The 21828-nt window shown below is 37.1% G+C and overlaps 1 protein-coding gene across 1 annotated transcript; it reads left to right on the forward strand.

The window, feature by feature from the left end:
* The first annotated feature begins 20441 nt into the window (after positions 1 to 20441).
* Positions 20442 to 21386, forward strand: LOC116140796. The gene has a single exon (XM_031426373.1). The coding sequence runs from the start codon at positions 20490 to 20492 to the stop codon at positions 21249 to 21251; it is 762 nt and encodes a 253-aa protein (XP_031282233.1). The 5' UTR covers positions 20442 to 20489; the 3' UTR covers positions 21252 to 21386.
* Positions 21387 to 21828: the final 442 nt, after the last annotated feature.

A 21828-nucleotide genomic window follows, 5' to 3' on the forward strand; every position in this document is an offset into this window, starting at 1 on the left:
CGATGAAGTTTTATTTCGCCACGGTGACCATGAACTTCCAGAAAACACAAAAAGGTTCCAGAGAGTTTTGTGCCACGGCGAAGTTTTATTTCGCCGCGATGTGATCTACTTTTCAGCAAGTAGCCACGGTGAAGATTTATTTCGCCATGGCTAGATTTACTTCTAGCATCTCGCCGCGGCAAAATTTTATTTCGTCGCGGCGAATGCCGCAAATATATGAATCGCACAATGATGCCTTTTTGCAGTTTTTCACATAACGACACAGATCCAAATCGAATCGAATGCTCAAGCATTCGATCAGGACACCAACCAACCAATGCATCATTCAATCGACACATTATTAATTCAATTAATCATTTGAATCATGTAATTAACAGAATTTTACAGATTTAAAAACAACCAATTTATGCATCAACATGTTATTAATCAAATACACATATTATCAATCATTGATTAAACATTATAATCTGGTAACCTGGCTCTGATACCACTATAAGTAACTAACTGGACTCGTGCAGTGAAAAAAAAAAGATTTAAAACGAATTGATCAATTACACGAACTAAGATCCGAGTACAGATTATAACGTTTTCATGCATAAACTAAAACATAAAATAAAATGTGTAAAAAAAACAAATCCATACAAGGATTTAGTTCATACCCATGTTTGGAGGCTCCATCTTTATTGTTCATCACTCACGAACATTGTTCATAGCACTATTCATCAAGTACTATTCATCGGATTTCTTTACTAATCGATCCAATGTAGGATCGCACTCATGGAAATCCACACGAAGATAATCCGAAGAAACAACAATTATTTTGCTAGAACAATTGCTGGCTTCAAGAATCAAAGATAATGAAAATTGAAAAATTTTCTTCTTCACTTGAAGAAGAAAAATGTGAGAGAGAGAGAGAGAGAGAGAGAAAGAAAGAAGGTGGCTAGGGTTTTATTTTATAAAAGTTTTACTTATGTTTTAATAAAGTAGTAATTAAAACCCTATTCCAATAAGGAATACCCATGGGCACCAACCCAAGCTTACCCTTGCAACCAAACACCATGTAATTGGTATTTTAAATTAATTAATTATTATTATAATTAAAATCTATTAATATACTTAAAAAATATATTAACATTTAATAATAACAATAATTCATTTAAATATATGCATACATATATTTAAATATAATCTCACTAATTTAATTTTAATATCAAATTAAATACAGACAACAATCTCAGCAAATTTAATTGCACTACAAGATTACCAAAATACCATTTTCACAAATTGATGTGACATGTAGGCTCCTTATCATATCGGCAGTGAGTAGTATCGCGATTAACACCAATTAATCATCTCATTATACACAGATCAAGATTGGCCCTTAGCAAGGCATCATGGCCACCCGATAGATTCGGATTCAGTGAAACCGCAGCCTGTCAACTGTATGGTTACCGTGCAATCAAATCCCTTCATCATCTGTTATCTCATCGAGGCTGAGGTACATAAATAATGTCAACCTCAAATATCCTCGATATGTTTGTATTCAGTTACTAGACCAATGACCGTAATTATAAATTGGATTGAGCAACAACTCAATCCCACTATGGCCACAGCTTTAGTGTCATTGCCATTCACTGAATTGCGCTGTGAGATAACTTCTCTCGTATCCGAGAGTGATGAATCTTTTGTCTATCCACCGTAGTCTCAATACAGTTCTTAATGTAACCAATCACTACCGTATTGATAAACTGAATAGAATTACGTTGGGCTAATGTCAAACTACACCAATTGGTGCACAAGGTGCTCTGGTGATCTCAAGTCTAAGGATCAGATGCACCACCATCCGTTAGAGGATTTATTCCATAGACACTAGTGTTACCATCCATATGGAATCCTCTAGTGGGTCTGTCCAATGAACTTGCCTACAGGAAACACCCATATGTCGCACCAGGTTGTCGACAAACAACCTTGACAAGTGAGATCAATCACTGCTTTTCGATAGGGTCGTTCAACACTATGATAGTCTTACAATATTATCTTTGTCCTTGGTCAGAATAATATTGGGCCTATGGACATTTCTAGAATGGCCACCATATATGATCATAGAGTTCTCACCATCAAGATTTGAAACATTTGATACACTCGTCATGGTTTTACCATCCTAAGGACATATATCAATACATATAATATGATTTACGTGATATAATGGATAATACCTTTTATTGATTAATAAACATTATTACAAATAGTCAATTCCACAATAATTGATTGGCTTTAAGGCATATAATCCAACATTAATCCAACATTCGGAATGTGAGCAAGCCTTCTAGAGTATAAAAGAACATCTCGGAAAGCCACCTCTTTTGTCCAAGGCTCTTCCTAAAGAAATCTTATTTCTCTACCTGTCCGTCTCTCACTATGCGGTCAACGCAGCTCTCATTCGGGAAGAAGGCAAAGTTTAGTGGTCAGTATATTATACAAGCAAGCGACTACTAGATGTTAAGATGCAGTATCTAGAGATGGAATGATTGGCTTATGCCTTGCTAATCGCTTCCAAGAAGTTGCAACTTTATTTCCATGCTCACACCATCCATGTTTTGACCAACTATCCACACAGACAAGTTCTTCAGAAGCCAGAGGCTTCGAGTAAGTTGCTCAAATGGGCTATGGAACTAAGCCAGTTCGATCTGCATTATAGACCGAAGACAGCAATCAAAGGGCAGGTTGTTGCTGATTTTATTTCGTAGTTCTCTTACTAGCCAGATCAGGAACCTGAACAGTCAGTCAGCGGAGTTGTCTAGGAAACTATTCAGAACCTATCAACCTAGAGCCTTTATGTTGATGGGTCTTTGAATAGAAGAAGAGTCGGAGCTGGTCTTCTGCTCCTCAGTCCCAAAAGGACCCGCATTCATGGAATCCTTAGGTTTGGGTTCAAAGCTATGAATAATGAGGCTGAATATGAAGTGCTACTTGCTGGTCTGCGAGTAGCAAGAGAAATGGGGTCAGATGCAATCGACATCAATAGCGACTCCCAACTGGTTGTCATCAAGATTTTGGGAGAATATCAAGCCAAATAAGAGAACATGATTAGCTATCTGAAGAAAGCCAAGGCCACACTCGAGCCTTTCAAGGATTATACGGTCAAGTAAATCCTGAAGGGCAGTAACTCTATTGCGAATGCTTTGGAAAAAATAGCCTCATCGTTGGATTCCGATGCTCTAGACAGTATTCCAGTTTGGTACATTGAGATTCCCAACATCATCTCACCTAAGCAGACACCGTAGCTGTAACCGAATCTACTTCCTAGATAACTCAAATCATTCATTACCTTTAAGATGGGACTCTGCCCAGTAGTTAAACTGAGGCGAGACTCCTACGAACTAAAGCTGGTCGTTACACACTTATCGGGGATCAATTGTATAAGCGAGGGTTTAGCACTCCCCTCCTCCGATGTGTAACCGATGATGAAGTAGACTACATCATAAGAGAGGTACATGAAAGGATCTATGGTAATCACAATGTTGCATGATCCCTCGTCAATAAAATTGTTCGTAACGGATATTATTGGTCCCTACTTCACGAGCATACTTTCAACTTTGTGAAGAAATGTGATAAGTGCCAGAGGTTCACGAACATCCCACGAGCTCCTTCCCACCAGCTAACGAAAATGACCAGTCCTTGGCCATTCTCTATATGGGAAATTAATCTCATCGGGCCCATGCCAACCATTAAAGGGGGCGTCAAGTACGCAGTGGTCGCAGTGGATTATTTCACTAAGTGGATCGAAGCAGAGCCTTTGGCCACGATCACTACAAAAAAGCTGAAAGACTTCATCTTCAAGAATATAGTGTGCTATTATGGGATTCCTCAAACACTCATCTCTGATAATGGGAAGTAGTTCGACAACGAGGAATTCAAGTAATTTTGCAATGAGCTGGAGATTCATAAGAAATTCGCCTTAGTAGCAAGGCCGCAAGCTAATGGTCAGGTTGAAGATATCAACAAGACTATTAAGCACACATTGATGGCTAAGCTTGGCGCAGCTAAGGGCAATTGGGCCAATGATCTCCCAGAGGTTCTATGGGCGTATAGAACAACCCTAAGAACCTCTACTTCAGAAACACCCTTCTCGCTGGCTTATGGCTGCGAGGCGATGGTTCTAGTGGAAGTAGGAACTGGTTCACTTCGAAGGAAATTTTTCAATGAAACAAACAACAAGGCACTCTTGCGTGCAAGTCTGGGCTTAGTTGAAGAACACCGCGACAAGGCTTGGTTAAGGATAGCTTCCTACCAGCAACGGGCAAAAAGATTCTTTGACTCTAAAGTCAAGAGAAGAGATTTCTAAGTTGGCGACCTGGCTTTGAAAGAAGTCCTTCTCAGCACAAGGGAACCAAGTACGGGGGTATTGGGACCTAACTAGGAAGGTCCATATCGCATGGCTAAGGTAACACAACTTAGAACGTATCACCTTAAAAGGCTTAATGGTTCTGAAGTACCGCGAGCTTGGAATGCTGAACATCTTTGCCCTTATTATCAGTAATTCCGAACTCACTTATAGTTTTGATCATTTTTACTTGTAAAGTTCTCGCTATTGTAAATTTCATGAATAAGATTGTTCTAGTTCTATTCGAAGAAACACTTATGTCATAATCTCATGTTTTTAATAATCTTGTTATTTATAACTCTCTGTGAGTTCGATGATCAGATATGTCATATTTGTTTTGTGAAGTACTTAAGCATAAAAGTACTATCACAAGTGGTCAAAAGGTTCATTTTATATATGTTCGATGAATGTATACAGAGGAGCGACCAAGAATTGCAAAAATGATAAAGCAAGAAAAACTTAAAACAAAAAGAAAGCCATCACTGGTATTCATTTCTAGGACCCTTCGCTGGGGCCCCATGATCCTCTGGCTGGTTACCGACCTCTGGATCATTTGTTCAATCTGCAGGAATGCCCATGTTTAGTTGATCATCTCCTGGAGGAGGCTCTTGTTCTCCTTGTTGTTTGGCCTCTTCGGCTTCAAGCATAGAAACAAGAGTGGTCTGGTAACCATCACAGAGGTTAGAGATGTCCGTTTCTGGATTCCTTGCCTGTAAGCCATAAATAGCTTAGATTGCCTAGTGGGTAGCTTCCTCTCAAGCTTGAGATTTTGCCACTTCATCTACTCGGTCAATGAAGCAACTCAAGGTCTGTCTGCAATGCCCTCTTCTACCTTTCTATGTTTTCCTAAAGCCAAACTCCATTCTGCTCTGCCACTTTTACGCGATCAGTGTTCGCTTGTAGCTCATTTTCTCTCTCGGTGAACTCTTTGGTGAGCCTTGCCATGGTTCGTTGGAGCCCTTAATTATCATCATCTTTCTTCTCAAGCTCGTCTTTCTAAAAGTCCGCAGCTTCAAAAGCAGAATCTCTTTCAGTCAGGTATTAATCCTCCTGAATGCGAACCACTTTTGCCTCTACATCTATGGCTGTGAGATCTTGCTTCAGCCTGACATTCTCTTTCTTCAACTGGTGGAGTTTGCCGACAGAGTCCATGTCACTCTTCTGCTGGGCCACGGTCAGTGTGAGGAAGGACTGCATGGGAAAAAAGACAAAAGTTAGTTTTTTAAGATCTTAAAAAACTAAAAGATCGGTTGGTATTGAAAAGTTCTCGAAGAGAACATGTTGTTTTACCTGACTTTGCAACTGGAGTGCGGTGGCCACTAGGTCAATGGGTCGAGAAGTCATGCGCCCATCAAAGGTCATGGCGAGTTGACATTCTAATAGGGTGTATACTGAAAGATAGATGCATGGAGAATCAAGCATATCATACTATAACAAGTATAGTCATAGTTTAAAAATAAATTTCAAGCAAATTGAAATAAGTAAGGNTTAACTATTTTGCCCTTAGTTAGATTTTATGCTTTTTAACATAAAATTAACATTTAAAGGACTATTTTGAGTTAGGAACATACCTTTGACATCTTGGGTATTACAATAATATGATTTGAAGATATTATATAGGGTGCGCTTGATTCAGGGAATGTTGTATTACCGAGGAATATTGTATTACTGAAAAGATAGATTACGAGAGAATCTTTAGAGAAATGTATTTAGTTGGCTGGAATAAATTGGTAAGTATGTTATAATAATATATTTGGTTAGAAGGATAAATGAGTGGGTATGTTATATAGATTACTAAATTGCTTCCTTTTTAAATAATAATATATTATTATTTTTATTATTATTTTATTCTATTATTTTTTTACATGATTTTTTTAACCCCCTATATTTGAAATTTTGCTAAGACACCCTAGCCATATAAACTTAAATTTGTAGCAAAATCATCCCCACTCACCCCAAGCCACTATCGATAGCTAGCCCCCACCGCCAGCAGTCGCTATAATGCCACACAACCAACCAAATCTGGCTGGTCGTGCGTCGATAAGGCCTAATCCGACGATGGATTGGCTAGATCTAGCCATAAAAATGGTCGTTTCACGGCCAAAGATGTGGCTATGAAACGACGACCATTTCACAGCCAAAGGTCTAGCCGTTTCATGGCCAGATCTATGGCGTTTCACGGCCACATCTTTGGCCATGAAACGGCCAAATCTGGTAGTTTCTGGCCATGAATCACAAATCCATGGCTAAAAACGTCCTTATCGGTACACAACCGGTAAGATCCTACCAGTCTTGCACCGATATGACGAATTTGGTCGGCAGCCAACGGTGGTCTTGGGTGGTTGGGGGTATTTTATTAACTTTTAAACTTTTGTGGCTACAGTGTTTTAGCTAAACTCTCAAATGTTGGGGGTCTAGGTTAATTATTATTTGGTAGACATATGAGGGTAAATGTGTCCGAAATGACAAAGGATTAAGGGCAAAATAGGGTAAAAATTAATATTACCTCAGTAATCTTATATTAATCTGATTACCCCCAATATTACCAACAGTAAACACTATTTGCAATAAAAGATTACGTAATATTTTATTACTTGACAACCAAACGAGGAAATTTTGAAAATTAAACAAAGACTATAAGATTAATCTTATATCATTCCGAACCAAACGCAACCATAAGGTGCATTTGGAACAGAGGCATATAAGATAACAGGGGTAATCTTCGTTTATTTTGCAAGATTTCCGTGTTTGATTTGCAAATAATAAAATATTATGGATATCTTTTATTGCATATAGTGTTTACTGTTGGTAATATAGGAGGTAATCCGATACCCTCTCCTAAGGGTGTTATAAAAGATTACCGAGGTAATCTGATTTTTATACCTATTTTGCCCTTAATTAAAAACCATTTTGAACACAATTGCCTTTAAATGTCTACTAAATAACAATAACCCAGCTCCCCTACATTTGAGAAATTAGCTAAAACACTCTAACCACAAAAAAATTTAAAAGTTAACAAAATATCCCCAGCCACCCAAGACCACCGTTGATCGTTACTCACCACTCTTGGCGTCAGTCGTCATAATGGTGCACGGTCATTAAGATCTGGTCGATCGTGGACCGGTAAGGCCATTTTCAGCCATGAATCTTTGAACCATGACTAGAAACGGCCAAACATGGTCGTTTCTATGGTTATTTCATAGCTACAGATCTGGTTGTTTCACGGCTAGATCTATAGCCGTGAAATGGCCACATCTTTGGCTATGAAATAGCCATAGATCTGGTCGTGAAACGGCCATGGATTTGTCATCCATGGTCGAAAATGGCTTTGTCAACGCACGGCCGACCATATACGATCAGTCATGCGCCATTCTGTTGACTGGCGACGATGACCGGTGGTGGTGGCTAGCTGCCAGTAGTGGCTTGGGGTGAATGGGGGTGATTTTGTTACAAATTAAAGTTTTATATGACTGGGGTGTTTTAGCAAAATTTCAAATGTAAGGGGTTAAAAGAAATAATTCAAAAAATAATATTATATTAATATTTAAAAAGGAGGGCAATTTAGTAATCTATATAACATATCGACCCATTTATCCTCCCAACTAAACATATTATTCATCAATTTATTCGAACCAACCAAACACATTTTTTAAACATTCCCAATAATCTTCAAGGTGATGTATTTTTCCGTTAATATAATATTCCCTTATAATAAAATATAATATGATCCAAACGCCCCCATATAGATATTCATATTTCCCAGCTCTCTCTATTATTATTTTTTATTTTTTTTGTTTCTTTTCATGGTATATAATTATATTGCCAATACACCTCTTCTAGTCTTACTAATATAAATTGAATTGCATAAGTATTGTTGCTGACAAAGCTTGGTCAATAATATTTGTTGTGCATGATTTTGTCTGACGGCCAGATTCTTGTCACCTGTCTAAAAACCATACTAGGATCTAGCCGTTTTAATCTTCCCCACATGTCGCATCCATAGCAGATGACTTAACCAATAAGCTCACTAGTCCTAAGCATGGGCATTCTGACTTAAGTATGGGTGAGGGATGACTCAAATCCGAATTATAGGGAATTATGCATGTAATCCATCTTGTAATACCAACTTCCAACCACTGTCAAACGGTGTGTATAAAAGGGAGACACCACCTCCATTTTATGGATCCTGGATTAAATACACTTAAACACAAAAAAACCATTTTACAAAGAGCATCAGCTTGCTATTACTTGTTTTCTCCTATAATCATCTTATGTAAAGTCCAATTATAAGCAACAAGATAGCAGTGGACGTACACTTGGTTCTAACTCATCGAACCATTTCAAAAATCTCTTGTTTACTCCTGTTGTGGATTTTTTTATCTATTTAAGGCTGGTTATTTGTAATCGCAGGCGACTATTTATAATCATGCACACATCCTATGGGGTAAGCATGGCTAAAGGGTACAACCAGAACTGGTGGGTACCCACTCACTGGTTCTAGGTAGGAACCAAAATTGGTCTCATTAGGGTCCAATTCCGGTTCTAAAAAATTGCAATCGAAAATTCCCAAGTCCAGTTCCTATAGTGTTGGAATCAGGAACTAGAACTAGAACCGAGATCTGGGTACCCAAGTAGGAACCAAGACTAAATTGTAATTTTTGTAAATTTTTGGGGTGTATTATAATTTTTGGGGTATATTTGTCATTATTTAAAAGTAGGGGGTAACTAAAATTAACCCGGGTACCCAGAACCAGAACCTATATTTCAGGTTTTGGTTCCAAGTTTTTAGGAACCAGAACCGGCTGATTCCAATTCTGGCTCCAATTCCTTCAAAAAATGCAGGGTTCCTAGAACCGCTCACCTCTAAATTCCTACCCAATCCTGTTGTGGTCGATTGGATATCTCTAGTTATTGCAAATTTTCATAACAACAATAATATAGTTAGATTTTAATCTAGAAATTATGTTTATATATCATAAAATGGTAAATAAGTTAAAAGATTGTAATACTACAACAAAGTAATCTATGAAGATTCTCCATTGATATATATATGATTTAACAATAATGCTACGGACACCGGGATTTTTGCACCAAAATATTGTACCGGCCTACATGTAAGACATCTCTAAATTTTTTAACAATTTTTTTCTAGTGAACGGCCGTCCATCAAATTTGGACGGCCGTTCACTCACATGGACGCCCGTCCATATTATATGGATGGACGTCCATATATAAGGGACGGGCGTCCCCCATAAATAAAATACAATAAAAAGTTTTTATAATTTTTTTTTTTTTAAGTATGGACGGTAATGGACGCCCGTCCAAAAGTAATGGACGACCATCCATAACATATGGACGGTCGTCCATTACTTTTGGATGGGCGTCCATTTGTAATGGACGCCCGTCCATACTTTAAAAAAAAAAAAAAAATTCTAAACATGGATCCTGCTTCTTCTTCTTCCTTTCGGAAATGTTTACCTTCTTCGCTCTTCTTCTTCTTCAAGCCAAGCCAAAACTGATCGTCTCTCCAGCCACTATTAATTTACTTTTCCAGATAACCATGATCCCTCTTTACACGCTACAAACTAAACCATAAAACCAATGCCAATAACTCAACTAAAGCAAACATCACACTGAGAAGTCTACACATTCACAAAAAACAATTAAAAAGAATATCCAGATAAAAATGGATTTCAAAACAAAAACTTACTATCAAAACAATCTACTTTTCCATAAGGGACTTCTGTGGCAAGGAGATGGCATGCACTGCTGGTCAGGTCATTCGTTGCAAAGGTACGTCGTTTTCTTCTTTTTCTATGAATACAGTTCAACAAATATTCATGGAAAAAGAAGTGAAAGACTACTTTCATGGAAGACTAAAATAATGGACGCCCGTCCAAACATTTTTTTTTTTTTTTTAAAGTATGGACGCCCGTCCAAACGTAAGGGACGGCTGTCCATAATTTATGGACGGCCGTCCCCAAAGTTTTTTTTTTTTATTTTCATAATTTATTTATGGACGGGCGTCCTTTAAATGGGGACGCCCGTCCCTTGTATATGGACGTCCATCCATATAATATGGACGGGCGTCCATGTGAGTGAATGACCGTCCAAATTTGATGGACGGCCGTTCACTAGAAAAAAATTGTAAAAAAAATGAGAGGCGTGTTACATGTAGGCCGGTACACAATTTCGGTACAGTTTTTTCGATGTCCTTAGCATTATTGATGAATAAATACCCACATCATTTATGATCTATTAAGGAATATGTACGAATAGATTTGCTATTTATTTACCAGGTTCCTAACACTTTTAGCTAATTGAACTCATGGCTAACGATTATATCTTTTAACTGTAAATTGTGTCCGGAATCATGGAAACCCTTGCACACAGGCATACATATTAAATCTTCAGTTTTATTTTGATATCAGAAATTTTTTATAACAATGTGGCTGCCGGCACCTATCCTAAAAATAAATCCACATCATCTTATCTCTTTTCTTTCACTTGACACAAGCATGGATTGATTTGATATTACCAGAAAAAAATAGCTACCTGTGAAGGACAAAGCTAAAGTGACACTATATAGGTGGAAGCTGACTCAGTAGACTCTTCTCAGGGTTCTTTCTAGTGAAGGTTCATTTAGCGACATTCTTAACTTTTTAATGTAATTCTGTCTGTGGTAGGATTTATCCCAACACGTGAATATATATATCACCATTGTATGGTATATTGAATATGAGCTAATATACAGAAAATTTTAATCCCTTTTCTTGCTTGATTTCCTTTAATTATTTCACATCTGACCAATGGCGTTATGCTGCGTCATTTTTTCATAAGATTTTGCCCCTTGATTCTTTGTATTGACCCAGTGAACCTGTAGTGCTTGAATTTAGCTGAACCATGGAATGAATCGTAATTACTATTGTTTTAAATTTTTATTATTCTTTGGTAGCAGTTGAGGTCTGATAACAAGAACTATGGTTTGTGTTGATAAAGTGAATATTGTTTTGCAAACTGCTACAAAGAAAGTTCTGATTTTATGTTTTGGTTGTACAATGATCTGTGGTATTAGTAGTAGTTGTGGCTTGATATCTGAGTTGATATAGCTAAATGTGTTGGTGTTGATGTGGTTGCAGAAATAGTAGTTATTGTGATGAATTGGTATGTGATATTGAAGCAGTTATATGAAGAAGCTGTATAAGTTAGTATAGTTGTTGTATAATTGTATTACTGAATTGCATTACTGAAGTTGTTGGTGCAGCTGCTAACTTCATGTTAATTTCTTGCATATTGAAGTTGGTGTAGTTATATGAGTTGGTATTGTAATTCTTGTTGTCTAACTGAAGCTGTGTGATGCCAGCTGAGTTTTGTTGGTGTATTTATATTGAAGCAGTGTGATGCCAGTTGAGTTTTGTTTTATATTGAAGTTGTGTGATGCCAGCTGAATTTTGTTGCAACCCGATGCAAGCAAGTAAGCCATCATTGAAGGAAGATGTTAGTAAGTCAGATTGGCAAATCCCAGCAGCCCAGCCTTGTTTGAGGGAAGANTTTCAACCGATTCATGGAACCATCTGGTGATTCAATAAATGGACATTTAAAACCATCGTAATAAATATATGTCAATAATCTATGCATAATGTCTTCTATCTTAGTCATATTCCTTTCTGGCTTTTGAGATTATATTGTTGATATGGGTACAGCAAATCAGTGTATATATATGTGTGTGTGACTAAATATAACTTTATCCCATCACTGATAAGGTGATTCGGATATCATCAATGATTCAAATCATAGCTACCCGGTGATGATTGGAAGAGTTCAATCAGGTAAATATGTCGCCAGACTATAGAATAAACTTGTAATATTGTTGAAACACCATGTCTAGTTGAGAATGTATCAAATTTGTGCTAGTCCTGATATTTCTGATCAGCACTGGGTTCAGTTTTATGTAAACTCTTGTGTATAAGTCTTTAAATGCTATAATATTAGGATACGTCTGGTGTAAAGAATATTGTATTACGGGAAATGTTATATTAATGAAAAAATAGATTACTTTGAAGATTATTGGGAATGTTTAAGGAAATGTATTTTACTAGGTTTTGAATAAATTTGTGGGTATTTTATATTAATATGCTTAGTTGAGAGGAATATATTGATGGGTATATTATATAGATTACTAAATTACCCTCTTTTTTAAATATTAATATATTATTATTTTTCGAATAATACTTTTAACCCTCCACATTTGAGTTTTGTTAAAACACCAAAATCACATAAAAGTTTAATTTCAAACAAAATCACCCCATCCACCCCAAGCCACTCCTGGCCGCCAACCACACCACCGGTTGCAGCAATATTGGCTAGAAAGGCGCTTGATCAGCCGAATTTGGTAGGCTATTTGCACCAAATAGATGGTCGGAAACGTATAGATCGGCGCACAGCCGACCAAATCTGGCTAGTCAAGCATCGTTCCGATGATGTCAACCGGCGATGGTGGCTAGCGAGCAAAAGTGGTCCTGGGTGGCTTGCAATTTGTTTTAAATAAAAAAAATTACTATCCAAACACTTAATTAATTAGGGGTAAAATTGTAATGACAAGTTCATAATAATTAATTTCAAAATAATAAGGGTATTGTTGTCCTAAAATTTTATTAATAAAAAGTAAAATTGTAACAAAAATAAGATTACTTAGTAATTTCAAAATATGATATTCAGATTACCACCTATATATATAACCAATAATAATTACTATTGGTTTTAGAAGATTACGAAAATATTATATTATTTGACAATCAAACATGATAATCTAAGTAATATAAGATAACATTAAGGGTGCGTTTGGTTCAGAGAATGCTAGAATTACTAGAAAGTTAGATTACCTTGAAGATTATTGAGAATCTTTAGAAAAATGTATTTAGTTAGTTGGAATAAATCGGTGCGTATATTATATTAATATATTTGGTTGAGAGAAATAAATTGGTGGGTATGTTATTTAAATTACTAAATTGCCCTCTTTTTAAATATTAATATAATATTATTTTTATTATTAATTTTTGAATAATTTTTTTAAACCCCAACATTTCAGATTTAACTGAAACACCCTAGCTTATATAAAAACTTTAATTTATAACAAAATAAACCCCACCACCCCAAGCCACTGCCAACCGTCGTTGCTCGCCGTCGGAAAGTTGCCGAAGTCACTAAAAATGGTCGAGAGTCGCGGGGGAGCTTCGAGAGGCTCCGCTATGGCCATTTCTAGCTATATTGATGGTCATTTCCTGTTTTAGAGTAAATCTAGCCATTTCATTCTGGCCATTTTCGACCAGACTATTTCGGCCATAATAAATCTAGCCATTAACGAACAGATCCATCAATTTGGTTGGACATGACCATAATAGATCTGACCATTTCCGATCAGATTTACTTCATTATGGCAGTTTTACTGTCATAGCGGAGCCTCCCGAAGCTTCCTAGTGACATTCAACCATTTTTAACGACTTCAGCGACTTTTCACTAGTGGTGGTTAGGTGGCAGTGAGAGTCTGTAATTTATTTCAAATATAAGGGCATTATTTTCGAAAAACTTAATTAAACAAGGGTAAAATTGTATGGTAGATTAATGTAAATTGATTTTAAAACAGGGGCATTATTGTCCAATTTTTTATTAATAAGAGATAAAATTATAACAAAAATAAGATAACCAAGTAATTTTACAATACCTAAGAAAATTTAGGTAACAGATTATGTTGAGAACCTGGATCCTCAACGCTACTCAATCCACTGACTGTAATTCAGTATTCACGCAATAGTGCTCAACTCCAAACAGCAATGAATATTATAAAAGAGCAAGGAAGATTATACTGTATTGAAAGATTGAAATGGAAATTACAATATAAAAGGTGCAGAAAAACCAGTGCAGTAAATAAAAGATATCTAGCTCTTCGAGGGGCTAGTTCCTCCCAATTCATACTCAAAAGTTTTACATACTTTTACAATTGAAATCCCACAATATATATTCCCCCAACGTCACACCCAAAGCATGCTTCTTGCCACGTGGATAACTAACTCCCCTTTTTGCGCATCAGCTGAATTGCCTTCACTCTCCTTTTGTACGTGTGAGAAATAGGGGTCGTATCAATACCCCCCCCTAAAAGACTCACCTTGTCCTCAAGGTGGAAGTGAGGGAACTATTGCTCAATAATGTCGACGGACTCCCAGGTGGCCTCATGGGAAGGTAAATCCTTCCAGTGGATCAATACCTCTCTAGAGCCATCCAACAAGGTGCGAACAGACTGTACAGACGCAGGCTGAACCATCAGCTCCAATTCGTCAGTAAGGCAATCTGGCAAGGGCTGAACAGGGACAGAATTATGGAGGCTCTTCTTCAATTGAGAAACGTGGAAGACTGGGTGAATCCGGGAAGTGGCAGGTAAGGCTAGGCGTAGGGGGCAGCACCAATTTTTTCCAGAATTTGGAAGGGACCGTAAAAGCGAGGACTGAGCTTTTCATTGAGTTTGAGGGCCAAGGAGCGGAACTTATAAGGTTGAAGTTTCAGGTAAACAAAATCACCTGGTTCAAGGGACACATCTCGGCGGTGAGAATTTGCTTGGGTTCGCATGCGGTCCTGAGCTGCAGTGAGATTGGCTTTCAACTCATCCAACAACGCATTTCGTTCAATCATTTGTTGATTAACTGCCTCTACCGAAGAATGGATCTCAGTAAACTTTAGAAGTGTGGGAGGGGGACGACCTTAAAGAGCTTGGAAAGGAGACATTTTGGTAGAGCTGTGGTAGGACGTGTTAAACCAAAATTCAGCCCAATGAATCCATTTTGGCCACTGCTTTGGTTTGTGACATGTAAAACAGCGAAGATATGTCTCGACACAGCGATTAACCACCTCCGTTTGACCATCCGTTTAGGGGTGGTACGCTGAGCTGAATTTGAGAGTAGTGCCTGCCAAGCGAAATAATTCCGTCCAAAACTTACTCAAGAATATGCGGTCCCGGTCAGAAACAATAGACTTAGGAAACCCATGCAAGCGGACCACCTCCTTCACGAATAGAGCAGCTACTTCAGTTGCCGTATACGGGTGACACAAGAGCATGAAATGACTGTATTTCGTCAATCTGTCCACTACTACCAGGATGGTGTCGAACCCAAAGCTCTTAGGGAGGCCGCCAATGAAATCCATGGAAAGGTCGTCGAATGCCAAATCTGGGATTGGTAAAGGCTGTAACAATCCGGCAGGTTTCAAAGAGAGATGTTTGTTCTGCTGACACACCCCACATGTATTTACAAACTCTTTGACGTCCTATTTGAGTCCCTCCCAAAAAATAACACCAGCTAACCTTTTATATGTGCGAAAAAAACCTGAGTGGCCGCCGCTGGGCGTGCTGTGGAATTCCTCCAATATGTGGGGAATGAATTTAGATGTTTTGGGTAAGACCAATCGGCCTTTGTATAATAGGCAGCCACGGTGTAAGGTGTAATGAGCACGGGAAGTCGGCTGGGCCATGAGATCTTGTATGATGCGCTTGAGCTTATTGTCTTGGAAGGCTTCGGTGGCCAAGTCTTCATAACCAGGAAATATAACGGTAGATAAAGCGAGCAGTTCAGAGGCAGATTCACGTCGGGAAAGAGATCAGCAACTTTGTTAGAACTGCCAGGATTGTAGTGAATCTAAAACTTGTACCCCAGCAGCTTAGAGATCCATTTATGCTGTTTCGGAGTGATCGGCCTTTGTCCTGTCAAGAACTGCAAACTCCGTTGGTCCGTCTTAATGATGAATTTGCTGCCAATCAGATAGTGGCTCCATTTATGCACTGCAAACACAATAGCCATGAGCTCCCGTTCGTATACTGATTTCTGTTTGGCTGCGGGCGAAAAAGCTTTACTGAGAAAGGCAATGGGACGCCCCTGTTGCACCAATACCGCTCCCATACCGAAGCCTGAAGCGTCCGTCTGTATTTCAAAAGGCTCAACAAAATTTGGGGTGGCCAACACTGGAACCGAGACCATCGCTTGCTGTAAACACTCNTTGATTTTAAAACAGGGGCATTATTGTCCAAAATTTGTATTAAAAATGGGTAAAATTGTAACAAAAATAAGATAACTAAGTAATCTTACAATACCTAAGAAAATGGAGGTAATCATATTACCTCCAATATTACCAACAGTGACTACTATGGGGACGTTTGGATCATATAATTAATGTTTTATTATAGAGGTATTTATATTAACGGAAAGAAATATCACCTTGAAGATTACTGGAAATGTTTAGAAAATATGTTTGGTTGGTTCAAATAAATTGATGATTAATATGTTTGGTTGGGAGGATAAATAGATGGATATGTTATATATATTACTAAATTGCCCTCCTTTTTAAATATTAATATAATAGTATTTTTTATTCGTATTTTTTGAATAATTTCTTTTAACCCCCTACATTTGAAATTTTGCTAAAACACCCCAATCATTTAAAACTTTAATTTGTAGCAAAATTACCCTCACCCACTTCAAGCCACTACGGTAGCCAGCCACCACTGCCGGTCACCGTCGACAGTCAACGGAATGACACATGATTGGCCGTATATGGTCGGTCGTGCGTTGGCAAAGCCGAAAATGGCCACAGATCACAAACCTATGGCCGAAAAATGGCCAGATCCATGGCCATTTCATGGCCATAGAAACCCCAAATCTGGCTGTTTTCTGCATCCATGGCCAGAAAAGGCCTTACCAATGCATGCCTGACCAGATCTCGTCGGTCGTGCACCATTATGACGATTGACACTGGCGGCCGGCTGTGGTGAGGCCAGCGCTGGTCTTGGGTGGCTGGGAATATTTTGTTTACTTTTAAACTTTTTTGTGGCTGTGGTGTTTTAGCTGATTTCTCAAATGTAGGGGGGTTGGATAATTGTTATTTGGTAGACATTTGACGGCAATTATGTCCAAAATAGTTTTTAATTAAGGGCAAAATGGAAAGAAAAATCATATTACCCTGATAATGTTTTAATAACATCTCATAGCAAGGTAATAAGATTACCCTCCACATTATCAACAGTAATCACTATTTGCAATGAAAGATTACTATAATATTTTATTACTTGCAAACCAAACACAGGAATATTGTAAAATAAACAAATATTACCTCCGTTATCTTATTTACCCCCGCTCTAAACAGCCTCTATTGGTATTAGAAAATTACCAAAATCTTATATTACTTGTCAACTAAATGTGATAATCAAGTAATATAAAATTATATAACCCTAGTATTCTCATATAACCCCCAACCAAACGCCCTAACTATTTTGGATAAACCCATCCAAAAGCCTCTAAGTATGGATTGGCCATGATACGAATTTCCAAACAACAGATTTGGGAGTTCGAGCAGCCTGATAAAAAAGGTGGAGGGTTTTGGTTTGGAGTTTGGATTCACATAAACGGGTTCAAGTCTGGGCTAGAAGTCAGAGGCTATGCTATATATGTTCGGCTTACTGGCCTACTTAGGTGTGGACCGGTGGCCGGCACCGCCACGTGTCTAGGCTGTATCTCTAACTATATGATAGGACTGGAATTCTCTGAAAGAGGAACCATCTAGTCTAATTCAATTGCTGCGCTAGAATATAATAAATTACTGGTTACAGACTTACAGTTGACATAATATTCAGTGCATTAATTTAATACCTCTTTCAGCTACACCGAATAATATTATCTAAATTTTAGATTGAACTATTCCAATCGAATACTCCATATTATGCTATCCAGAAAAGTGGTCTAGAACTCTAGATAATGATAACTTTCAATCTGTAATCTAAAGTATTCAAGAGAAACCATAATTATCTAACCAAAATACAAAATAATAATAGTAATAATTCCAACATTTTCGTGGAGTAGATAATACATAATAGTGGTTCGTTTTTCAATTAATTTTTATGCGTAAACGGTGGTACCAGTGTTGACTATGCGAGTTGTCATGAAAAAAGGGTAAAATGAATTGATTTTAATTAGGTAATTAAGTAAAACTGATTCATCCTTTAAAAACGAAAGAACAGAAGAGGAATAAGTTTCATGAACTTTTATTTTTAATGCAAATTTTAAATTATATAATTTATTGAAAAATAAAAGGCATCCCAAAATGCAGATTCTTTGGGTCTTAAATTATACACTAGAATATGAGTTAACATACCAAAACTATTTATAAAGAGTAGTTATTGGAGGCTTATCTGGCCGTTAATTTCAAGGCATCGGATGATTAATTGAAGCACTGATAAGCTGGCCTTATTTCTTTTTTTTTCTAAAAAATAAAAATAAAATACCAAAACTATTGCTTACCAGCAAAAATAACCAAAAGTAACAACAAAATGGCTAAGGTTTAAAAGTCCAGCGAGAGAGACGACTCGGTGAACACTAAACCCTAAAGCCCCGCCTATAAATCGGCAATTTAAACAAAAGAAGATTTAGTTATGGGAAGTTATTGATATTAAGAAAGAAAATATTTAAAAAACAGAAATTGAAGAGTGAAATCAAGCCAAGACCTAATGCCTATCTGTCTCTGTCTCTTTGTCTTTTTAGTTGTCATCCTCGTATGATTCTCTTGTACTTCTTCTTCACCCCCCTCTCTCTCTTTGAAGAGATCTCGGAACCAAGATGATGATGTCAACTCTTTTTTCTCCATCGCAATCCAGTAAGTTTTTTCTTATTTTATTCTTTTCTTTATGATTATATATATACATACGTGAACTGATATATCTGTTCATTTACATTCGTTACGTTTAAGAGTTTCTTCTCAATCTGTTCATTGTCTTCACACTTCTTTTGTCAATCTATTTCCGGGTTTAAAGAGTTGGAAAACTTTGATTTGGAGTAAATTATTAAGAAAAATATTGAATTGAAGTGTTCTAACTATTCATTGTTAGTCCAAAAATAATTCAAGGAATTCTCTTCTAATATTATATATATTTTTTTGTCGATGAAGAAAACTTGTGTTGAAATCTTGAACATATTTTATTCAATCATTTAGTCATTTATTATATAAAATTTAATTAAAACAATATAAAACTTTAGGGTCCTTAGAATTATGGTAGAATTCCATCATGTTTGATTAAAATTCGAGTACTGCTATTATTTTATTCCTTAAATCGTCAGAGATAGAAGAAGAAAAAAAAAATTAGAGAGAGATTATCTCATCATTCATCAATAATATGAATTTGTTTGGTTCGTCCAGAGAATAAAGAAATGAAAACAATATTAATTGTTTGTTTGAGCAGGAGATATCTGGCATCCACGTTTGCATGCCAGAGATGTCTGGTTCACTCTTCATTGCCAAGCTTTTTGGACGCGTATACGTCTTCTTCCCCAATAATTAATTTTCTAATTTCCTTTTCATTTTCAAGTAATTAATTCACGTTTTCCTTTCATTATGTTGCATTCAAAACTCTTATGCAACGCGACGCTTTGTTTATAGAAATCAAACTTAATTTTTATCAGAGATTTTGTTTTGTTTTGTGGTCCTTTGGATGAATACACTCGAGCTTTACACATGGTTATAGTTGATTCATACAGCGAAACTAGCATAAAAAGTAGCTAATAGAAACGCCACGCCCACAGCTTGTTTGTTATATCATAATTAGATTCTAGTTCATGAAGTAGGTAACAGTAAGATATTTTTAACTTGTAATTGACATATCATCTAATTATTTCTATATATTTGTCTATTACAGGTAAGTTGCTTATGAACGACATTTCGAATATCTCCAAGCCACATAAATCCCTAATCTTGACGTCACAGATATTAGCTGTCTCTGCTACAATTTTCTCTTTTCTCAATACTGCTCTTCTCGATAACATACTCTGAATTCTGAAACTCTCTAACCAGCCAAAAGTACCATACTGTTCTCCCCATGTACTTCAAGATAGCTAGATTGATACAGTATTAATTAAAAACCCAACAAGGCAACAATTCATTCTCTCTTTCTAGCTTTCTTTTTCAGATGCAGTCCCCAAAATCATCAGATATAGAACTTGGTCATAAAACTCTAACCATTTGTCCTGAGAATAGCCATAGCCATAACCATCACGATTCTAGCATTTTGAAACCTAACCTAATGTCACATCCACTACCACCGTCTTTTTCTTCTGATCAGATGGGTGATTACATTGGTATGGAGAGCTGTCTTGACTTGAAGAATTATGAATATTTGCGTGGGGAGAGTAGAGAAGAAGAGAACGCGGGAACACGTGTTCAAAACTATCTCCGTGGTAAGAGAGATGAACGGTGGTCAATGAAGAAGAAAGAGTTCCCTCCACCAATATCCTTGCTCGCACGTACAGAGAACCAACCTTCGCATATGCCGTTTGTGTTGAAGAGATACAACACCAATGATGGCCGGTTGATCCTAAGGATGGTGAGGGTGAGGCATCACGAGTATTTCAAGGCCTATAGATCCAATGGTCATCTCACATTACAGCTTGTTCCTCTAGATGACGATGTCTTGCCCCATCCCTTTGCCGATGAAAATGAAAATGAAATCGACGATCAATATTGCAATGCGGAAGAACAACAAGAAGAAACAGCAGCCCTGGAAATAGAGACTGAAGATTCGAATGCTATTGGTGATTTTGTCCATAAGGTTGATAATTGTTATAACAATGCTGAGAAGGAGATTATACATAAGGATGCGGAAGAAACAAGGGGTGAATATGAATCTAAAATAGCCGAGTCGTCTGTTGAGAATGGGAGTGTTGCGAATACGATGGGTGGAAATGGAGGAGGCGGCGGCAAGTGTTTGAATTACAACAGTGTGAGAATAAACTCATCTTGTTTTCTAGGAGTGCCAGTACCAGCAATCAAGCCAGTTCATACTTAGCTCTATCACAGAAAAAGCAACTAAAAATCTTCAGTCTTACGGTGTTGTTTAGGGTTCAGTTTGGATACCTTTGAATCACTGGTAGCCTTGTCTTAAACCCTTTAGTCTTTTGATTAAATTTTTTGCAAACCCTTATTCTGCATCCTTTTTTTTTTTTTTTTTTTTTTTTTTTTGGACCATCGATCTTTATCGGTGAAAGAGTTAGTTGTTCGTTCGGGATTTTTTTAAGGGTTGTAGTCCAGCAATGAAATGGCGTTTGGCAGAGTTTAATTTATTTTCGTGTTTATATTTGCCAGTGATTTTCCATATTTTTAATTGTTAATATTTTGCCTTCTCCAACCGATATCATAGTTGACTTGCTAAGCTACCTTGACAATGATATATCTGTTTGAATTTCTCTCTCATTTTCTTTGTGGTAATTCTTATAAGAGGCGTATTACAAAGTGATAAAGATGAAACAATGATTTGGAATCTATTATTCATGTAGAATTATTATAAATTAAAATGGTAAATTTGAGAGAGATTAGACGATTAGTGATGTGCAATAAGAAATAGTTGAATTACTATCTCTTGACCA

The sequence above is a fragment of the Pistacia vera genome, unplaced genomic scaffold (genome assembly GCF_008641045.1).
Source record: "Pistacia vera cultivar Batoury unplaced genomic scaffold, PisVer_v2 Contig38, whole genome shotgun sequence".
NCBI classification, from domain to species: Eukaryota; Viridiplantae; Streptophyta; class Magnoliopsida; order Sapindales; family Anacardiaceae; genus Pistacia; species Pistacia vera.